The sequence below is a fragment of the Mesocricetus auratus genome, unplaced genomic scaffold, assembly GCF_017639785.1.
Source record: "Mesocricetus auratus isolate SY011 unplaced genomic scaffold, BCM_Maur_2.0 Super-Scaffold_100042, whole genome shotgun sequence".
Taxonomy (NCBI): Eukaryota; Metazoa; Chordata; class Mammalia; order Rodentia; family Cricetidae; genus Mesocricetus; species Mesocricetus auratus.
This window is the reverse complement of record NW_024429219.1, coordinates 1,305,221-1,324,371: the sequence shown is the minus strand read 5'-3', so window position 1 is coordinate 1,324,371 and position 19,151 is coordinate 1,305,221. Positions and strand designations below refer to the sequence as shown.

Genomic DNA, 19,151 nt, shown 5'->3' with positions numbered 1-19,151 from the left:
GAAGCCCCCCCCCCCCCCCCCGCCCTGGCCTTGCTGAGCTCAAATAAGTTTGAACAAACCCCTAAAGCTCCAGGGGCACAGCACCCACAGTGGGGGCCCTTGCCATGCTGCCTTGAGGAGGGGGTTACCTAGGCCTACCCTGGAAGACTGTCCTCTCTGCCCTATGAAGATAGAGCTGCAGCAGCAGCAGGGAATGGCCCGGAAGGAAGGGAGCAAGGTTGAGCCCACACAGAACAGGCCTGATACATTTATTGGAGTTGTGTTCCCAAGTTCACACAGTTGCTGGGTGGTCTGTTCAGAACAAGCCAGATGCACAGTGGGGTGGGGGACAGGGACAAACGTCCTAGCAGTTGTGGGTGTGTCAGGCATTCTGGGTACTAGCACAAAGCTGGTGGCAAAAAAAAAGAAAAAAACCACTCGGCACACACCACCACAGAACCAGACACCAGGTAGAACAGTAGGGGGAGGGCTTGGAATCATTTTTAATGTGGTGTAAGTTTTGGCTCTAAAATTTTAAGTATCTCTCTATGTATATATCTTAAAACGTGGAAACTGCCCACTAGGACAAGTGGACAGTGCTGTCCCTTGCTTTCCAGGTTCAGGGACAGGAGACAGCTAAGGTTGAGGGGGGGCAACTGGGTACCCACAGACGGAGAGTGCGGCACAACAGCTTTGGGGACCCAGTGGCTTCTTTTCCTGAGCAAAGGGTGGGTTGAGGCCAGCCTCCCCTGCAGGCAGTCACAGGGAAGGGTGACTCGAGTTTGAGTCAGGCAGGGTCAGAGCCTGAGCAGCAGCCGGCCATCAGCGGCGGCGGCGGCAGCGCCGCACACCTGCCCAGGGGCTCCTTTGGTAGGCATTGGCACATCCACACAGCCCTCGTGGCCCACAGAACAGGCACCCTCAGGGCTGCCCCGCTCCTCCTCTGGGGGACCCCATGAGTCCAGGCCTCTCAGCCGCTGCTGGCGCTCCTGGGCTTGGCGGGCCCGGCTGGCAATAGCACGCACTCGACTCTGGCTCCGCGAGGAGGACCGTCTTAGGAAGCTGGGGCCCCCGACAGGCCCATCCCCAACTGGGCCCAAGCTGGTGGGCGACGTGATGTCCCCAGCCTGCTGGAAGCCGGTGAGCCAGCGTAGCTGCTCTGTGAGGGCGTCTCGCCGCAACCCTGGCTCCATCGCCTGATGCGCCACCCCCAGGCCACAGTTCAGGCTGCTGGCACTGCCCTGAAAGCCGGGGGCAAAGTCGTCAGCTGTCAGGTCTCCCAGACTCTTGGACTTGGCGGACACTGGGCAGTCCTGCAGGCCTACCAAGGGGAGGTGATGCCAGGGCGGCCGTGGGTGGAGGCTGGTGAGCCGTGGGGCAAGAGGCCGGGGCTGCAGCTCGTCGGGCGCAGGGGGCAGCCCGCCAGCAGCCCGCAGGTTGGGGTTCGATTTGCTCTTGGTCACAGGAGGCAGGTCAGGGCGGGCGGCTGAGGCCAGGCAGGGCCGAGGGGTCAGTCGTCCCAGGGAGACCCCAGGAATGCTCTCTCGGCTGCGGCAGAGGCCCAGGCTGGGCAGCGAGAGGTCTATGACAGTGTCGCTGGATGACATGCTGGAGGACGAGGACACACTGTCCCGGTGACTGCCAGGCTCCAGCCGCTGCCATAACCTGTCAGCGCCTGTAGCATCCGAGTACACTGCAGGCATGGGAGAGGGCTCCCAGGGCACCTGGCCCTCACTCTTAGCCCTTCTAACCACTGGCGGGTGGCCCAGGGCCCAGGAGCGGCTCTTGCTGTCTGTCTGTCTGCCAGAGGTCCCCTCGCGTGGCCCATTGGGGATCCCACCACTGTGTGGTTTTGGGGGTGGCTCTTCACTGTCCCTGTTGTCCCCAGTCCCAGTCCCGAGCTGGAGGGTTCCAGAAGCTCCCAGAGTTGTCCGCTGGGGGCTGGTCACTTTGGCTCCTGTTTCTACAGGGCACTGGGGCCCTTCCTGAGAAGGGCCTGTGGGGACAGCTGCCTGCGGTGAGGGGCCAGGGCCCAGGGCTGGTTCCTCAGCAATGGGTTCCAGGCTGCACAGGGGGGAGATGGGCCGCTGCAGGGGAAAGAGGCGGGTATCTGGGGGGGGGGGGAAGAGGGATGGGAGACAAGAGGCAGAGGGGGAGAGAGAGAGAGAGAGAGAGAGAGAGAGAGAGAATATGAATATTAATCCCATCAGTGAGAGCTAATTTCTGACCCCTGAGCCAAGGGTAGGGGCCAGCCCACCCCAGGGCATCCCAGCAGCTAGGTGTCTCCATGTATACAAACGTAACGTAACACTCAGAGCACCCCCCCACCCTGCTAACGTCGGGGGAGGAGTGGTGCCCGGACCCCACACGGGGCAGTGGGCAGGCCAGGCCCGATCCTCCTTGGACTGGGGCAGCATGGGGACACACAGGGGTTGGGCCTGTTACCTGGCACTCGCCGGTCTCAGTCCCTAACTATGCAAGCAGCACAGGGAGCGGGGACAGAAAGGAGAACATGGTCAGTGTTGGGTGGGTGGGCCGGACGGAGGGGCAGATAGACGATGAGGCTGGGCAGGAGCAGCAGAAGTGCAATGAAAGCAGGCAGACCCCCCCTCCACCCCCACCCAGGCTAGGGCTCAGGTAACCAGCTCGGCCCAGTTCCCCTCATACTCCTGCTGGCCAGGTGTAGGCCAGGAACTGCCAGCCAAGAGGGTGGGTGGTCAGAGGGTAAGCGCCATGAGGGCATTGCAGGTCCCTGGGAGCTTCCCCCGCTCAGCACTGTGTGTGCTCTCAGGCCCTGACCTCCCAAGTCCTAAGCACCTACTACCCTGGTCTCCAAGGAGACCCCAAGGGATGCCCGTCGGTACCACCGCCAACTGGCAGAGGCAGGCTTTCCTGAAGGGGCTGCAGGGCAGAGTGAGCCTTTTGAATCGGGCCCTGGAGGGCGACCTAGGAAGGTCATGGGGTGGGGGGGGTCAGTGAGGCATCAGCGAAGCCCTCACTGAGGGCTGGCTGGACATCCTTGGGTTCCTCTGCAAGCAGCCCTCAGAAAATGCCCATGGCGACTCGAACTCCCCTCTTCCCCATCCCTCCAAAGTGCAGGGGGCCATTTGGTCAGAGGGGAGGGGTCTGAGGCAGACAGGCCAGGCCACGGGTTAAGCTGATGGAGCAAACGGAAACGAAGCAGAAGCCACGAGAGCACAGCAGGCGCGGACTGCCGAGGCATGCCAGGCGTGCAGAGCACGGGACGACGGGGAGGAGTGGCAGGCCTTACCGGTGGAGAACATGGGGGAATGACTCCTGATCTCCTCCAGCTTTTGAACGAACAAGGCGTTCATCTCTCCCTGCAGCGCCCCCTGCTGCTGCCTGCGCGCACCCTCTGGCTGGCAGGGGGCCGCCTTGGGGCTGCTGCTGGGGCTGCCTGGGCTGCTGGAGTCCGAGGACACAGAGCCGCTGCCTGGGCCCTGCCGCCGAGCCCTAGGGCCCTTGGGGGCCTCTCTGCTTCTCCCCGGGGTGGCTCGAGGGCTCAGGCTGCAGCAAGCGTCCCCCAGTGAATCTACCCGGGCCCGGGGCTGCTGGCTGATGGCCACGCGGCTGCCCGCATTCCCCGGGCTGGGCTGCTGCTGCTCCCTTCGCAGGCCCTCAATGTCCATACCGGCGCAGGAGCCCACCACACACTTCATGCATGTGGCGGCCATCCCTGCAGGTCCAGGGCCTTCGGGGACATGTGGGGACCGCACCTGTGCCGGGGTTCTCTCTTCTGCCGGTGCCTTACCTCGGGGACTGCCGCTGCCTGACTTCTCTTGAGTAGGGGCCTCCAGAGCTGGGTTGGGGCTAGGGGGCGCCACATCGTCAGCCGCCCCCTCAGAACCCGTGTCCTGTGTGCCCAGGGCCAGCTCTGGGAAGCCCTTGCGACTTGGCTTCTGGCTCTTGGTTGGGGCACTGGCTGTGCGCCGCAGGAGCCTCTGGCTAACGGAGGGCCGGGGCAGGGGCCGCCCAGCAGCATGACTGTCCAGGGAGCCTGGCTTTGGGCCGCGGAGGAACAGACCTTTTAGACCCAGAGTCTGCTTGACCTGCAAGAAAAGGAGCCCACATAGCCGGTGCCTGGCCTGCCTGGCTCAGGTGCGGCTGTGACGGAGAACTGGTTCTCTCCAGGGGGCTCCGAGCCTGTGGGTGCCTCGGACTGCCACAAGAGCACGCCGAAATGCCACATTTGGGGAACAGGTTTTCCTGGCAAACTCTACCGAGGAAGGACAACAGGATGTCACCCTTCAGACTATAAATGAGCCATCCCCATGTTATCTTAAGGGCAGACCTCACTCCCTACACCCTAGCCACCCACTTGACCCGGCCTTGAGGAATTGAGGACTGCGGGCCCCAGTTGTGGGGAGAAAGAAGAGTTGGGGGGGGTGTCTGTCGCTGTGGGTCACACTCACCCTGCCCTGTGTGGCAGCAGCCTGGAAGGACCTGCTCTCCCTTGGGATCTGCTCTCCCTACTTCTCAGGTACTTCTCCTGCCTCCTAGAGGGCCGCCTGTCTAGGAAGCCTTCTTGAAATAACCCCAGGCAGGCAGACTCCTTCAGGCTGGCTTGCACTCTGGCCCTGTGAGTTCCCGAAGCCCTCAGCTGGCTCAGCATTTGACCAGTGCCAGGCCACACAGCCAGCTCCTGCCCACTCCCATCCTGCATTCCCCTCTGCACGAGTCACTGCTGGAGAGGATATGCAGCTCTACCTCTTAAAAGGGCAGAGGCCACAGGGGTCCTCACATGCCATCCACACCCCAACACCGCCCACCGCTCCCCCAAGATGGGCCGTGCTCGTGCGCCGGAGCAGCCCAGGGCCTGGCGGCCAGGGACCCTCTGCGGAGGCAGTAAAATGGCTAGCACTTGAATCAGGTTCCTGATTCAAGATCCCAAATCCAGTGCAATTGGGTCAACATGGTTGGAAAGCCATTTAGAAGGAGATCCAGGATTCCAGCTGGAGTGCCTGCTGGGTAACCGCCCCCACCCCAACCCAGACCCTGGCACAGACTGAGGAGAGAGCTAGACAGGCTGAGAACTGACAGTGCAGACAGACAGAGGGAGGGGAAGGACGGGAAAGGAGCTGCAAGTCTGTGCAGAGTTACAGTGGCAGGGGGAGGGCAGAGGGTGGGTAGGATGCAGACAGGATATTAGGACAGGCCTTTGACCTTGGCTGAATCCTGGATCTGCCTCGTAAATGCCACTCTCTGGCTGAGGATGGCCCAGGGAACCCCAGAACTGTGTCATGATCCATGTCACATGAGCTGACAAGTCTCCAAAATGCTACCAAGATTCACGGATGCTAATGGGCGCGGCCTGCATGCAGGTGGGGCGGCGGGCTACACCGTCCCGCGGCGCCGTGTACCTTTGAGACTCCTAACAAGGCTGAGCTTCTAAAAGTAGACTTGGGACATAGAGAAGCCCACTGCAAGACCAAAGAGACAGAGTGAAGGCAGGTGAGGTGGCCATCGTGGCCAGAGCAGGGCCGGCCCAGCCCTTGGCCCTCAGAGACAGGCAGGTGCAGGGTGGATGGACGGGTGGTGTGGCATAGGGCAGGACACCAGCAGCGCCTCTTGGCCCCATGGTGCTACAAGAGAGTCAGCGCTGGGCCCGGCAGGACCCACTCACTGTGCGGTTAGAGGCCCTGAAGGTGGCATCCTAAGGGTGCATCCGACTCCACTTAGAAGCCAGACAGCTGGACTCCACAGATTGAGAGCACTTCCTGCTCTGGCCTTGGGCAGGGCGCATGGGATGGGGGGCCCCAGGGGCAAGGTAGTGGGGAAATGCAGGTAGATCCCTTTCGGGAAACAGGAAGCAGAGGGATGGGACAGGAAAAGCCACGGGAGAGGCCATGGTGCTCTGTCCCCTGCTGAGAAGCCAAGCAATCAGTACAGGGCATTAGGAGGCCACTGAGGAAAACTGAGATTAGCATTGGCAACAGATGGAGGAGGGTGGGCAGGGTAGACACCAGGGAATCCCATCCCAGGACAGGGACGTTTGGTACACTCGGATGCCCAAAACCCCCTTGGGACACACAGAGGCGGCATTGGTAGGCTCCGGGGCCAGCATCTCCCTACAGCCTGCACCAAAGATCGAAGGAGAGGCCCAGAGAGGTGAATGGCAGGCAATAGAGCCCCAGAAGGGGACCGGGTGGGAGCAAGGGGCTGGCACTATCCGTCCTTCCTGTGGTTGCGGGAGGCCTGGGAGGCAGCACTCACCTTACCACTAATGTCGCTGACAGCCACATGTACAAAGATAGAGGCTTCTTCCATCCCTTCTAGGTACACGTGACGATAGCCTGGAAGCGATAGGGTCGCCAGTCATCATGGTTCCCACCTCTCCTTACCCTGCCAACTCTCCTCAAAGGTCTTTAGGCCTTGGGTAGGACCAGAGAGCCCCCCCCCACTCCTGAGAGGAGGAGGCTGAGTCCCGTGTCTGTGTTCTCAGTTAGTTAGAAGCTCCTGGGGAGCACCAGGTGGGGATGCTAGCAAGCGCTGAACCTCCCTCCCCCAGCCTGGGCCTCTCCCCTACCAGGCATCATGCTGCTGAAAGCCAGAGTCCTCTGGCCAATGAAGTCACGTCCAATGGGGTCATGGTCCCAGACGAGGAAGCGTACAAGCGCGATCTCCGGCATGTGCACGGTGAACACCAGTGTCTCCTCCCACATGGGGTTGAACCCTGGAGCGAGTGGGGGACAGAGTCAGCAGGGCAGAAGCTAGGACCACCGACTGGCACCTAAGGGGCGTCCCAGAGCGGGACGGGACACTGGGTCAGGCCGTCGTATCCCACGTGGGGCCTGTGGCAGCCTTGGATACACACTGGCATCTGGTGCCCGCACCAACCCTGACCGGAACCCTCACCATTGTCGTCCACCACCCGAGTCTGCTCCTTGCTGCAGTCCACGGGGAGCCCGATGACCTCCACCTCCACGAAGGGGTCGATGATCTGGGGACAGCGCGGTGTGAGGGTTGGCACCAGGTCCCTGGGTCCTCCCACCACCCGACGCGCGTGTGTGGGCTCTGCTCCTACCTCCCCGCGGTCACCCAGCACGGAGTCCCGCGGCTTGGGCAGCTGCTGGCCACTGATGATCCTCAGGGCCAGCTGCTTCTTGAGCTTCCCGGGCAGGGGGTCCTCAGAGTTGGGGTTGAAGACACCTGAGAGGGCACACGTGTGAGCACGCACAGCTTACCGGCACGCCCCTACCTATTGGTCTGTGGGGCTCTGGTGTAAAACGACCCCCCCCAGGGGAACAGTTTGGAAGCTTCGTCCTGCAATGGGACAGCTGCATCACAGTGAGGGGGGGTAGGTGCCCCGGTCATAAGGTAGGTGGGCGCTTGCTCGGGCTGCTAGCGTCAAGGGAGCGCCATGCAGTGAAACACAGCTCAATGCAACTTGAGAGAGGTGTGAGAAGACAGCATACATATGGAAGCCTGTACGGCACACTGGGAGAATACTAGGGATGGCTCCCGGGCACGCCCATCAGGGACTGGGGTCCAGCACCGGAGCCTGTATCCCCTAGAGCACACCAGGGGCCCCGGACAAGTCCTGCGCCCTCAAATCTCATGCAGTCTAGAGCCCAGGGCCAGCAGAGGGGTTCCCTAAGTCCCCACCCTCGGGCCCTTGGCATAGTTAGGAGTTGCGGCACCCCCAGAAGGTAGCTACCCCACTCTAGCCTCCCAGTGTCCTGGTAGTTGAGTCTCAGCCTGACCCTGCCGTCTGTTCGGTGTACCCACCACCCCAGTATCCCACCACAGGAGCCTACCTCAGCCTGAGCCCCTTACCCTGACACATGCACTGGGGTTTGAGCACGTAGCCGCAGCCGCCGTTGGCACTGAACTTGGCCCTGTTCAGCTGCAGCATCCGCCCCTCTGACTGGTAGTTCAGGGCAACTGAAGGGAGGACAGAAGCTCCTGCAGGTCAGTAATGCTCACACACTCTTGTGCATGGATAATTCTGGGTCCGGAGGCCCAGCGTGCGCGTCAGCAGTGCAGGGACAGACCAGGGTGTTTCTCGTGCCACCCTAGGGTCTGAGAGGCCCCCACTCTGGTTGCCAAAGGCCTTCGGTGGCACCCCTCCTCACCGTCCCGCCCTGCGCCGCGCCGCATGCCTGCACGCACCCATCTGGCAGCCAGCGTTCCAGAAGGGCTGCGGGTTGTAGTTGCTGGAGTCTACGCGGTAGGAGGAGGGGTATATCCGGGAGAGCTGGTGCTGGTTGAAGCGAAGGTACTGGGCAGGCTTCTGCTGAAGGATCTGGTGGGCCTTGGTCTCGCTGAAGGACGACACCTGCCAGCTAGAGGCCACTGGGGCGCAGACCAGCCAGGCGTGAGCGCAACACACAGCCCGTACCCCACAGCCGACCTGCCTGGGCCCCGCCCTCCAACTCGACCCTCACCCTCCATTTCCACGTCATGGGTGCCCACAGACTTGGTGTATTTCACTAGGTCCGAGAGGGCTCGTGACAACTTCATGGTCTTCTTTTGCCGGGCAGTCCTGTGAGGGTGCGGCAGGGCTGCTCAGGACCCTGTTGGCTTACGTCCCTCCCCCGTCCAGTCCCAGCCAGCCTTCCTGTTCCTTCGACGCAGGTTCCAGGGCCCGTACCGATCCATCTGCTCCCTCCCGAAACCACGTGTCCCAGGCAACCTGGGACTTATAAACAATAGTTAAGGTTCACTGCACGCTCCCCCCCCCTCCAAGCAGACAACTACCTCACTCTAACCTCCCACCCAGTGTCCTGGTAGATCTCAGTCTTCTCTGTTCCATGCACCCACCACCCCCCAATTGTCAGTGATGATGCTGTGGGAACATGTCTGCCGGATATGGGCTGCTACGAAGCCTTTCGGGGGATCTTTGGGACAAAGGCCCTGAGTGCCCTGAGCATGTGTGAGATCGGGGCTGGGGATGCCTGCCCTGCCAAGGGGTGCTCTGATGAGCATGGCCTTCTGAAGGGTTCTTTCTGGGCAGGAGGAAAACTGGAATGACTTAGACACGGAAAAGAGCCAGCTAGGCCAGTGATGGCGCCTTAGCAGCGTGCCATGGCAGAGCTGGGACTGCAGACACAGGAGAGGCTGGTTGTGACACAGAGGGATAGACGTGAACAAGGGCTGGGAAAGGGAAGGGGAAGGGAGCCCACCACGGGGTGGCGGGGCGAGGGGTGGCGGGGGGGGGAAGACGATCTCCAAGATGGACCAGTAGGTACGAGACCCCCAGTGAACGCTCTTAAGGTGCTGTGGACCAGCAAGTGAATACGGGCAGACTGGCGCGCTCAGGGGACAGACAGACAGACAGACAGACATTGCCCCCTGGAGGGAATGTACGGTTGGGGGCCTTGGGAAGAGGAGGTGGGAACTGAGGCCCGGTGGGTTGGGCTGTGCCTATGCCCAGGAGACTCTGAGGGAACCTTAGAACCAGTCCACCCATGCTCCCCCACCCACCCTTGCACCTGAGCACTGCTAGGTTGACCCCGGGTTGCACGTGCATCCCTTTCTGCGGCTGCCTGGACAACAGCTTCGTTTTCTCATTACTTGCTTCAGTGTTCAGAATGAAAGTAGGGTGTGGAATCCCATACCAGCCCCCCCTTTCCCCGTCCCGCATTTTGACCCAGCACTCGGGGACAGCTCCCTGAGACTGGGCAAGAAACACACACACACACACACACACACTGACTGGGCAGGGCACTGACCCTCGGCTCTGGCTTCCTGGGGAGTCCAGGTTCTCGTCCCCCTCTTCCACACTGGCTACCTTCTTTATCTTGCTGCCTTTTTTCTGTGCGGGGAGGAGGCACAATTGTGACCTGAGAAGCCGTGGGTCAAGCCGGGACACCGGAAAAGGGCAGGGCTTGCAGGGCGTGCAGGGTGTGCCAGGGCGTGCAGGGCGGAGGCTATCTGTCCAAGGTTCCTGAGTTCCTTCGCACCAATTGGACCCACAGAGGTATCTGCAGTGCCCTCCTCGCCCAGGGGGATTCCTTAGACAGCCGTGGGGAGATATCTGAATCTCAGACAGTGGGCCAGTGTGGGTCAAGGGAGGGGCAGTAGCCAGAGCTCCTGACCTTGGGACCCTGAACCCAACCATAGCTGGCCAGTGATAACAGAGATGAAAGTAGCACCAGATTGGGGGAGACCCCCCACCCCACCCCGCCTGCAATGCAGCCCAGGACGCCTGTTCACCTTGCGCTTGGAGAAGCTGCTCATGATGAGATGGCTGTTCCGCCTGCTTACGGTGGTGTTGTCCTCCCTGAACTCCGCGTCCTCCTCCACCTTGCTTTGACCCTGAGAGGCAGACAGAAGTTGAACCCAATCTCTGACCAGCCAAGGAGGGCAGGACAGCTCCCCGGTGGCCCCAGGAGGCCTTTCTGGAGGAGGCAAAATTGACCAGGTCCGGGAGCAAGGCACTGATTTGGGAGCCAAGGACAGCTACCAGGAAGATGCCTGAAGAGCTGGGCTCACATGCCCACACCAGCTCCCCAGGAGGTGTGGTTTTCAAACTCAAGTAACCAGTTCCAAATCACCTTTATCGCGGATGGGGACTGCATAATAAGTGCAGCTTGCATCTGGAATATTCTTCAGCTGAGTCTGCTTACATAATCCTTTTTTGTTTGTTTGTTTGTTTTTCGAAAATCCCTGACACCCCAGACTATTTCTGCAAAAATCAGGTGACTAATCCCAGACCCAGCTAAGTGAGGCTGGAGCTAAGTACAGGGCAGGACTACCTGCCCACTGGGCACAGGGTAGGCATACCTCCGGCCGTCCTCCCAGCCCCTGGCCTTGGGACCCAGGTCCCCACCCTGGAAGCTCGTTCTCCCACACACGGATCTGTATCCCACATGTGCACGGGTCGTATCCATACGGCATGGGTGTTACCATACGCACCACAGACGGCCCTGCACACTCTCCCCAAGGACACTCCGATACGTGCACATGGACACTTCATCACACGCTATAGACACCTCCACACACCACGGACACCCGAACACAGCACGGATCCCCACACACACTATGGGCCCTGGCACACACTAGGACCCCTGCGCACACCTTGGCCCCCTGCACACACCGTGGACTCCTGCACAGAGTGTGGGATCCTGCATGCACCATACACGTGTGTGTGTGCACACCCCTGCACACGCCATGGACACTTACTGTGAAGAGCCCACTTTGGTCCCTGACCACACAGAGCTCTTGGTTCTCTGCCACTGTCTCAGGAGACAGCTGGCATCTTCCCATGACCTCTTCTGCCTAAGCTACTCTACCTTGACATCGCCAAGCACCCGCTGTAGCTCATCTTTCTGATGTGATAGTGATCCGAAGCCCCCTGCCTTCACGTTGAATTCCTCCTCTACCCTCTTGGGGGGCCAAGGCCTGATGTGGCTGGCCTTTTCTGATACCCGGAGTGGTCCTGTGGCCATGTTAGCCAGACCCTTCCAGTCCATAGACTTCCAAGATCCAGAGCCAGAGGCAGATTCCCAGTACCTGAGGTACCCGTTTACCTGTGCCCTGCTCAACCTTTCGTTAGCCTATCACCCCCCCCACTGATGATAGTATGTTTTCCTCTTAGTATGGAAACATGTGGCTGGAGAGGTCCTAGAAGCTGCACTTGTATGTTGGGAACCTCACAAGACTGGCATGCTTCTGAGTTCTTTAAGTTACTGTTTAAAATGTTACTGTCGCTATGCCTTGCATGACCGAAATACGCACGCAAATTAGGAGAAGGACACGCCAACCATGGGGTGTGTGCTCACCAGCCACAGTTGACATAACAAGGTTAGAAGCCGCCATCAGCCCAGAAACACGGTGCACGTGTGGCTTGACCTGGCCACCCCCAGGGGCTGAGAGCAGCTTTGTCATGGGGGTAAGTTCAAGGTAAAGTTGTATAGGTGGCATTGGGGGTGTCCTCTCCACAGACAAGGCCATCAGTTAAGCCTCCATCCTCAGCAGAAAAAGGTCATTTTCTGGGGCCAACCTGAGGGACGGCGCCCCAATGGTCCTGCTCGGCACCCTCCGGAGCTATGTTTAACTGCTAGCGGTGTGTGTGTGTGGGGGGGTGCTTCTGTCCCTCCCCTCTTGCATTCGCATGCTACTCCCAAATCCTCCTGCTTGTCTCACAAGAACCCCTGAGTTTGGGCCTCATGTCCCCAAGGTTCATAAGCAGAACCCAGAGAGTTAAAAAAAAAAAAAAGGCCAGATACTCACCCTTCTGTTTGGACTACATGCCAAGAAGCTCCCTGGCTGGTCAGTGCCCTGCGCTACAGTTCTTCAGCCCCTAGCTCAAAAACCTTGAGAGGATGCATGCCCTTTCCATTTGTCTCTTGCAGGCTGTGTCATAGGCAGCCTGGTGATACAGTCAGGTTGGAGGGTCCAAGCTGCTCCTCCAACCTGGGTATCTCAGTAAAGGAACTCCTCCCCCTCCCCTCTCCCCTCCCACTCCCCTCTCCCCTCCCACTCCCACTCCTCCCCTTCCCCTCCTCCTCCAAGACACTTTCTCTGAGCACAGTTATTCACACGTGAGATAGCAGGGGCCAAGCTGTGCTACTGTCCCCAGGTGTCCCTCTTGTTGGCCAGGAAAAGCAGAGATCCTGTTAACCCTCACCGGGGTTGGACCAGTTTCAGGGCCCCACCTCCACTCGGCCTCCGCTAGCAGAGGCCGGGCAAAGCATCAGGCAGGCTATACTCTCCCTCCCAAATGCCTGGGAGCTAAAAATAAAGAGAAGGCTGTATGCACAGGACCCGTGTGAGCACCTGCACAGAGCTATCATATCAGCTATGCTGAGCCCTCCAGTGTTATGGGTGGAAACAAACGCACCTCTAAAAAAATACAGCAGGAGAGGACCCCGCTCATCCAGGAGAAGCCCCCTTCCGGCCCTCCCAAGAGCCGAAGGAAGGGAAGGGCAGGGGAGGCTCCCAGGCGATGGGAGCTGTGTGACATCTCACCCTGCGGATGGCCCTGCTCAGCTGTGGGGCCAGCCAGCTGCCCAAGCAGCCACAGCCACCACAGCCAGCTTCTGTGTGGATCGTTCGCTCAGGCCACTTATTAGTGTGCATGTCCTTCAAGCCTGGCTTGCTCGCTCCCCGCCAGAGGTGCACTGGCCGTGCAGTCTGGCCCAGCCTGTCTGGCGCGCCTGCCTCCACCCGGTCACACCTGCCGGGTCAGTCTCTGAAGGCCCTTCTCTCTCTGTATTTCCCCACATTATCTGTGAGTTGCTTCAGGTAGTGGGCAGCTCCCAGGACTGGCTGGGCCCTGAGGTCCTGCCGTCCACCCCTCCATCACCCATGAAACCCTCACCAAGGTAGGCAATGTTCCAAAGCCCCTCCAAGGGAAGTCGTAGGTCCCCAGGGGACTGCCTGCCCACACACAAACACTGTGCTGCTGGTGGTGTACGTGAGTGTGCTCAGGAATGTATGCAGGTGCGTGAACACGCATACGCGTGGTACTGACATGTGCAGAGGAGTGTGAGTATATGGATATGCGTGTTGGCATGTACACATTGTGTGAGTGCTGTGTGGCAGGCGCGCACGAGCATGTACGGGCACAGGTATGCATGCAGGCGTGCACGCCCAAGGGCTGTGCATGTGTGTGCTTAGACGCAGATGTATGTGTGTTGCCAGCACGTGCGCAGGTGCAACTGTGCTCACGGGTGTGCATGTGGACAGCTTTATAGATGTACCTCTGCACACTGGCGCCTGTATGTGAGTATACATCGGCTACCACGTATTCTGGGGCCCTGGCCCAGCCTGCCGACTAGCTTGTTTGGAGGAGGCAAGTGTCAGCAACGTGGGTCTCACCTTGGCCTCAGCTTTATGTGCAAGCTTTCCAGATGGGGACAGCGTGGAGACAGTGAAGTCATTGGGGTCTTCACAGTCACGGATCTTTGACTCCTTGATTAAAGAATCCAGCTTCTTCTTAGCAATGTTTTCCACACGCTTCCGATTGGTGGAGGCCTGCCACGGCCAGAGGATAGTCCCTTGGTGTCTGTCCCCATCCCAGTGAGCAGCAGAGGGGGCAGCCACAGTATGCACTTTGTGATTCTCAGTGCAGAGGCTGAGATTTGCCCTGGGAAGCTATGGGTAGCACTAAAAACCCAGACACACGTGGTCCCTAGAGTAATGTGGTTCTGCCGGGGGGAGGGGGGTCAGGAGAGGAGGATGGGACACTCTGAAGATAACATGGGATCTGAGGCCCATCCACTGGCCACCACACACGTCGAGCAGAGAGCAGAGACAGGGCAGACTTTGGAGAAACCTCTAACCCTGGCTGGGTGCTCTCTCTGACAAGATAAGCTCAGAAAGGCACTGATGTACTTGGAGCGCTTGAGGGAAGACCTCAATCTGGGACATTAGGACTCCCTGGGTGCACAGGATGGGGTGGCCATTAAGGATGTCACAGTCATAAGTTCTGTCACCATCCTGGGCCAGCCAGAGACATGTGCAGGCACACCCAAAATAGGAAGAATCTGCTGTCTCGGGGCTTTCTAAAACAATTAGCCAGCTCTGGCCCAGAGGCCTCCCGCACAATTATTTTCCCATCTGATGACTCCTCAGGGGAAAATAAAGCCTTCGCTGCTTCACAGCCGCTGAGAGCAGTAGACGAGAAATGCCCAGAGGAGCGATGTCAGTTACAGAACCTGCTCCACTCAGCAACCTCAGCCCCCAAGCCCACCAGTAAAGGCTCTCACAGGCCCCCAGCCCTGGGCCAGACCAGCTGCAGTAAAGATACAAGTGACCACTAGAGGGGCCTGCCATACGGGAGGTCTCGGTGCTGGAGTTGGCCTTGCAGTTGGTACTGGTGCTGGGCATGGGGTGGCTGGGCGTGACTTGGACTGGCCAGGAAACTTAGGGGCTCTGATTCAAAGCGTGTGGAACCCCAAGTACACCCCCGACTCCAGCTCAGCGCTGCCACCACTCACTGGAGGGCCAAGAGGACTAGGTCAGCCTCGTGGACAAAACCCAAGAATCAGCTTAGCGATGGAAGCAAATAATGGGACAGCTGTGTGGCCGGCCTGCTGGTTGGACACGAAGTTCTTGTCTCTTATACAGAGAGGGCCAAGCAGGCAGAAGAACAGCATCGAGGGCCCAGCATGACACAACCTCAGGAACTAGGCAGCTTTGCACGCCACACCAGCATCTCTCTGCCTTACGTCCATCCCTCCCGGCTGTTGTTCTTCCTAGCTCATGCTGGCAAAACCAGGACAAGAGGCTGCTCTTGGGGACCCCAGGCTTCCCACCCCTTGGGACCTCCGTAAGAGCCTCTGGCTCCCACTCACATCCCCGTTGAGGAGTTTGCAGTCATCGTCAATCTCATCGGCGCTGTCCTCGTCAGATACCTCGCCTTCCTCTGCATCCTCGCTGATAGTGGCGGGGAGCTTCTTGCCCTGGAGGGGGAGGGGGCAGATGATGGGAGAAGTTGTGAAGGGAGTATAGGAATCTAGCGGCTGGTACCCATCAGGAGCCGCTATAAAAGGGAGGGGGCCTTTTTTTTTTTCGAGCTCCTTCTTGGAATCTCAGGCCATAAGTGGGTTGGTTGTAGTTGTACGACCAGACCGGTCACCGTTGTTAGCAGCAGCATTCAACGGAAGCGGCTGGAGACGATACGGTGACCCCAAGAGCGAGTGCCCCCCACCAAAATCCGTCTATAGATACTGTCATTCTCCAGCTTGGCCCCTGGCCAGAGCCATCATAATGACGGTCCCAGGAAAGTCACCTTCACCAGGATCTTTCCCTTGAGCATCTGTGGAGAAGGAAGCATGGTGGCGTCCTCACTGCTCACTGAGGACAGGTCCAACTTGTCCCCAAGGATATCGGTCAGATACTGGGCCATCTTCTTCTGCTGAAGGACGCTACAGTGGTTCTCAATGGACAGGATCACAGGGTACCTGTGGTGCCAAGACAAGACGGTTGGGAAGAGGCCAGAACCCAGAAGCACCACCAGGCCTCACAGCTGTAGGGTACACAGGCCACCTATACCTTTGAATGGTGGTGTAGGTGATTGAGTAATTAGGCAAAAGGCCTGCCAGCTGCTCTAAGAGGTGTCACACCAATAACCCTGAAAAGTAAGTAAGTGGGTAGGAAAGAAACTGGGAAATTTTAGGGGCAGGTAAAGAAAGAAGAAGGAAGGAGGAGGAGGAGGAGGAGGAGGAGGAGGAGGAGGAGGAGGAGGAGGAGGAGGAGGAGGAGGAGGAGAAGAAGAAGAAGAAGAAGAAGAAGAAGAAGAAGAAGAAGAAGAAGAAGAAGAAGAAGAAGAAGAAGAAGAAGAAGAAGAAGAAGAAAAGAAACCAACAACAACAAAGGCAACCATAAACTCCAGGAAAGTAAAAAGATGGTGTCTGAAAACAATCCTGGCTTGAATACGGCATGTATTAAATAAGGCAGAATAGCAAATAAGGTTTGAAAGGCTTGATCTTGTTGAGGTAGACAGCGGATGGTTCTGGAGTCCCGGCGGTGGCCCCCGTGGTGATGGAGACCTAACCCTGGGGTGCAAGCAGAACAGTTGCTACCTGCTCGGTGCGGAATGAAGAGCGTGGGGCGGAGCTTTTTTGAACAACGCTTCTGCTTTGTCTACTCTGCTTATTTTTTTAACGATATGTATGCATACTTCTGACTCTGATTTGTTTTTACCAAAAGGCAATCATGCTCTATTTAGAAAATGTCAGTGCCCAGAACGAGAAATAGGCGGCCATGTGATCTGGAAAGAGCAGAGAGCGGGGCAAAAGCATTTTTTTCTCCCCATTTCTCAAGACAAAAGGCAGGTCCCTGAGGGGGACGCTGTACCTGGAATGACGGTGCTGGCTCACAGAGACATCCCCCTGACAGTTACAGGACATCTGCACATCCCAGCTGCCCCTGAGCTACAACATGTCCTCAGCTGCAATCCCAAGAGTGTTACAGCCCGGAAACTGCTTCTGTCTCCTAAACGCACCTGGCTCCCTGTTTCGACAGCCCCTTCCCTGCTTCAGAGTCTTGTTTACCCAAAGTAATGTCTTCTATTTCCAGAAACCAAATTGGATTTTTTTTTCCTCAACAGCATCTACGGCCACAGCTGAGTGACAGCAAATTGAGTCTGGACACAGAGTGACTTCCTGGGGGTAATTAGTGCTCGGGCCATCACTTAATGAGACCAGGGAATGCCACTAAGTGAACGTGGATAGGCTACAGGCACACAGTCACCCTGCTGTCCATTCTTACACATACTGTAACCTTCCCCCCTTCCCCCCGCCCCCAGCCGTGGCTCAATTCCCTCTCCTTGCCACCCTCCTGAAAGAATAATCTCTAAACAAAACCTGCCGGTTGGGTATTATAGTCACTGCCCACTGGGAAACGCAAGGGGAGGAAGAGAGACCCAGCCTGCCACAGGAGCCAGCCCCCAGGAGACCCGGCCACTCACTCATTCTTGATGAAGGCATATTTGTTGATGGTTTCAATGACATCTTTGAAAAGGATCTTGGAGGTCAGAGTGTAGCCGTGATGCACGATAGGCTCCCCATCGGGCCCGTCCCAGCAGTCCACTGTGGGTAAGCAGACCCTGGTTAGCCCAAGGAGCTTGGCTGTGTGAGCCTGGGGAGGCTGGAGTCCCTGGACTCCAACCACAGGGGCGGGGCGGGGAGGGTGGAGTCTCTCCTCTCAGTGATGAAAAAGGGGGACCCCCCTGTGGCTCCTCAAGCCCAGCCCATTTCCTGAAGGAGGTGCCACCTGCAGCCAAGACCGGGCCTCGGTGCCGGAGGGGCCCAGAGTCGGCCAGTGCTTACCCTCCACACAGCGGCAGCCGGCCTGCAGGACCCAGGCATACATATCTACCCGAGACTGGGACATGAGCTGGTCGCCCACGAGGTAGGTGTTGTGGGATGAGGTGATGAAGTAATGGCTCAGCGGCTGCGTCATGTCTTGGTGCACGCCGTGGTGCTCAGGGTTGAAGATGTCGCCAGCGGGGCTCCTGGTGTAGTTGGTAAAGCCTGCAATGTAGCGCGGGGGTGTTGGTTCTATCCCTGGGCTCAGCTCGCGACTACCCTGCCCCACAGGCAGAGTCAGTTCCCTTGTCCCGGCCATGCAGCTGCCCCCCCACCCCCCATGAGTTTCCCATCGCTCCCCACAACAGCTGGGCTGAGGGGAGCGCCCACTCACCGTCAATGCCCAGCACCCCCTTGCTCTTATTTTCCGGGCAAGGCTCAAACTGCTCGATGATATTCTGGCAGCTCTCAAGTGTCACGCCGTTCATCTAGGCCAGAGCAGAGGCGTGAGCCCAGGGCACCTTCGGGCGGCGTTCCCCTTCCTCCCCACCACCATTCACCGTGTCTTGCCCTTGTCTCTGATCACCTCGTGGAGACCGGACCACAGCAAGGGTGGCTTGAGGGCCGGAGGCACGGGCCACCTCCTGTGCCACGCTGCCTGGAACTCAGCGGCCAACTGACTATGAGCCACATGGATTTTGGGGGGGGGAGGGAAGGGGGTGTGTGGCTGCCATAGGGTGGAATCCAGCTGTGACATTAGGGTGGGAAAGCCTGGAGGTGGGGGCCGTCCTAAGGGTAGCGTAGCATAATGGTGAATGTTGACTGTCAGTTTCACAGTTCACAAGTCTCCATGAGACCTCTTGTCTAGCTCAGGTTGGCCTGTGGGCACGGCTGTGCGGACGGACTGTCTAGAACAGTAGTGGGCACGGCTGTGGGGACTGTTTTGGTTATGCTCATTGATGGGAGGGCAGACCCATCTTAATTGTGGAAGGGGCCATTCCCTTGGAAAGCAACCCTGGACTGTGTAAGACGGAGAATGCCAGTTGAATGCTAACATGCATGCGCTCACTTCTCTCTGCTCTTTTTTTTTTTTTTTTGGTTTTATGAGACAGGGTTTCTCTGTATTGTTTTGGAGGCTGTCGGTCCAGCCCGGCCTCGAACTCACAGAGATCCGCCTGCCTCTGCCTCCCGAGTGCTGGGATTAAAGGTGTGCGCCACCACTGCCCGGCTTCTCTCTGCTCTTGACTGCAGATGCAATGTGACCCCCCCATTCCCTGCCACAATGGACTACAACTTGGAACTGTGAGTCGAGTAAGCCCTTTGTCCCTTAAGTTACCTTTGTCAGCGTGTTTTGTCACAGCTACAGAGAAGAAACCAAGAAACTTAGGTTGTGGGCAGCCTTGTGGAGTGAAACAGGTCTAGCAATAATAACCCTGTTGGGCAGAGCCA

General features: G+C 58.5%; 1 protein-coding gene across 6 annotated transcripts in view; it reads right to left on the bottom strand.

The window, feature by feature from the left end:
* Positions 1–231: 231 nt before the first annotated feature.
* Plch2 (phospholipase C eta 2) overlaps positions 232–19,151 on the bottom strand; it is an 80,470-nt gene continuing 61,550 nt past the window's right edge. For 4 of the 6 annotated variants that reach the window (XM_040734963.1, XM_021232552.2, XM_040734965.1 and 1 more), the window contains 17 exons: positions 18,097–18,190; positions 17,724–17,927; positions 17,363–17,483; positions 15,683–15,854; positions 15,246–15,353; positions 13,768–13,923; positions 10,159–10,260; positions 9,675–9,757; positions 8,388–8,485; positions 8,113–8,295; positions 7,777–7,884; positions 7,025–7,149; positions 6,856–6,940; positions 6,527–6,673; positions 6,214–6,293; positions 3,752–4,049; positions 232–2,089 (listed from right to left, as the gene is read on the bottom strand). In XM_040734963.1, the coding sequence (XP_040590897.1) occupies positions 777–2,089; positions 3,752–4,049; positions 6,214–6,293; positions 6,527–6,673; positions 6,856–6,940; positions 7,025–7,149; positions 7,777–7,884; positions 8,113–8,295; positions 8,388–8,485; positions 9,675–9,757; positions 10,159–10,260; positions 13,768–13,923; positions 15,246–15,353; positions 15,683–15,854; positions 17,363–17,483; positions 17,724–17,927; positions 18,097–18,190 (3,477 nt within the window). In that variant the 3' untranslated portion in view covers positions 232–776. Of the gene's footprint in view, positions 2,090–2,424; positions 4,050–6,213; positions 6,294–6,526; positions 6,674–6,855; positions 6,941–7,024; positions 7,150–7,776; positions 7,885–8,112; positions 8,296–8,387; positions 8,486–9,674; positions 9,758–10,158; positions 10,261–13,767; positions 13,924–15,245; positions 15,354–15,682; positions 15,855–17,362; positions 17,484–17,723; positions 17,928–18,096; positions 18,191–19,151 lie in introns of all 6 variants that reach the window. The other 2 variants (XM_021232551.2, XR_002384817.2) reach the window with 2 other exon arrangements.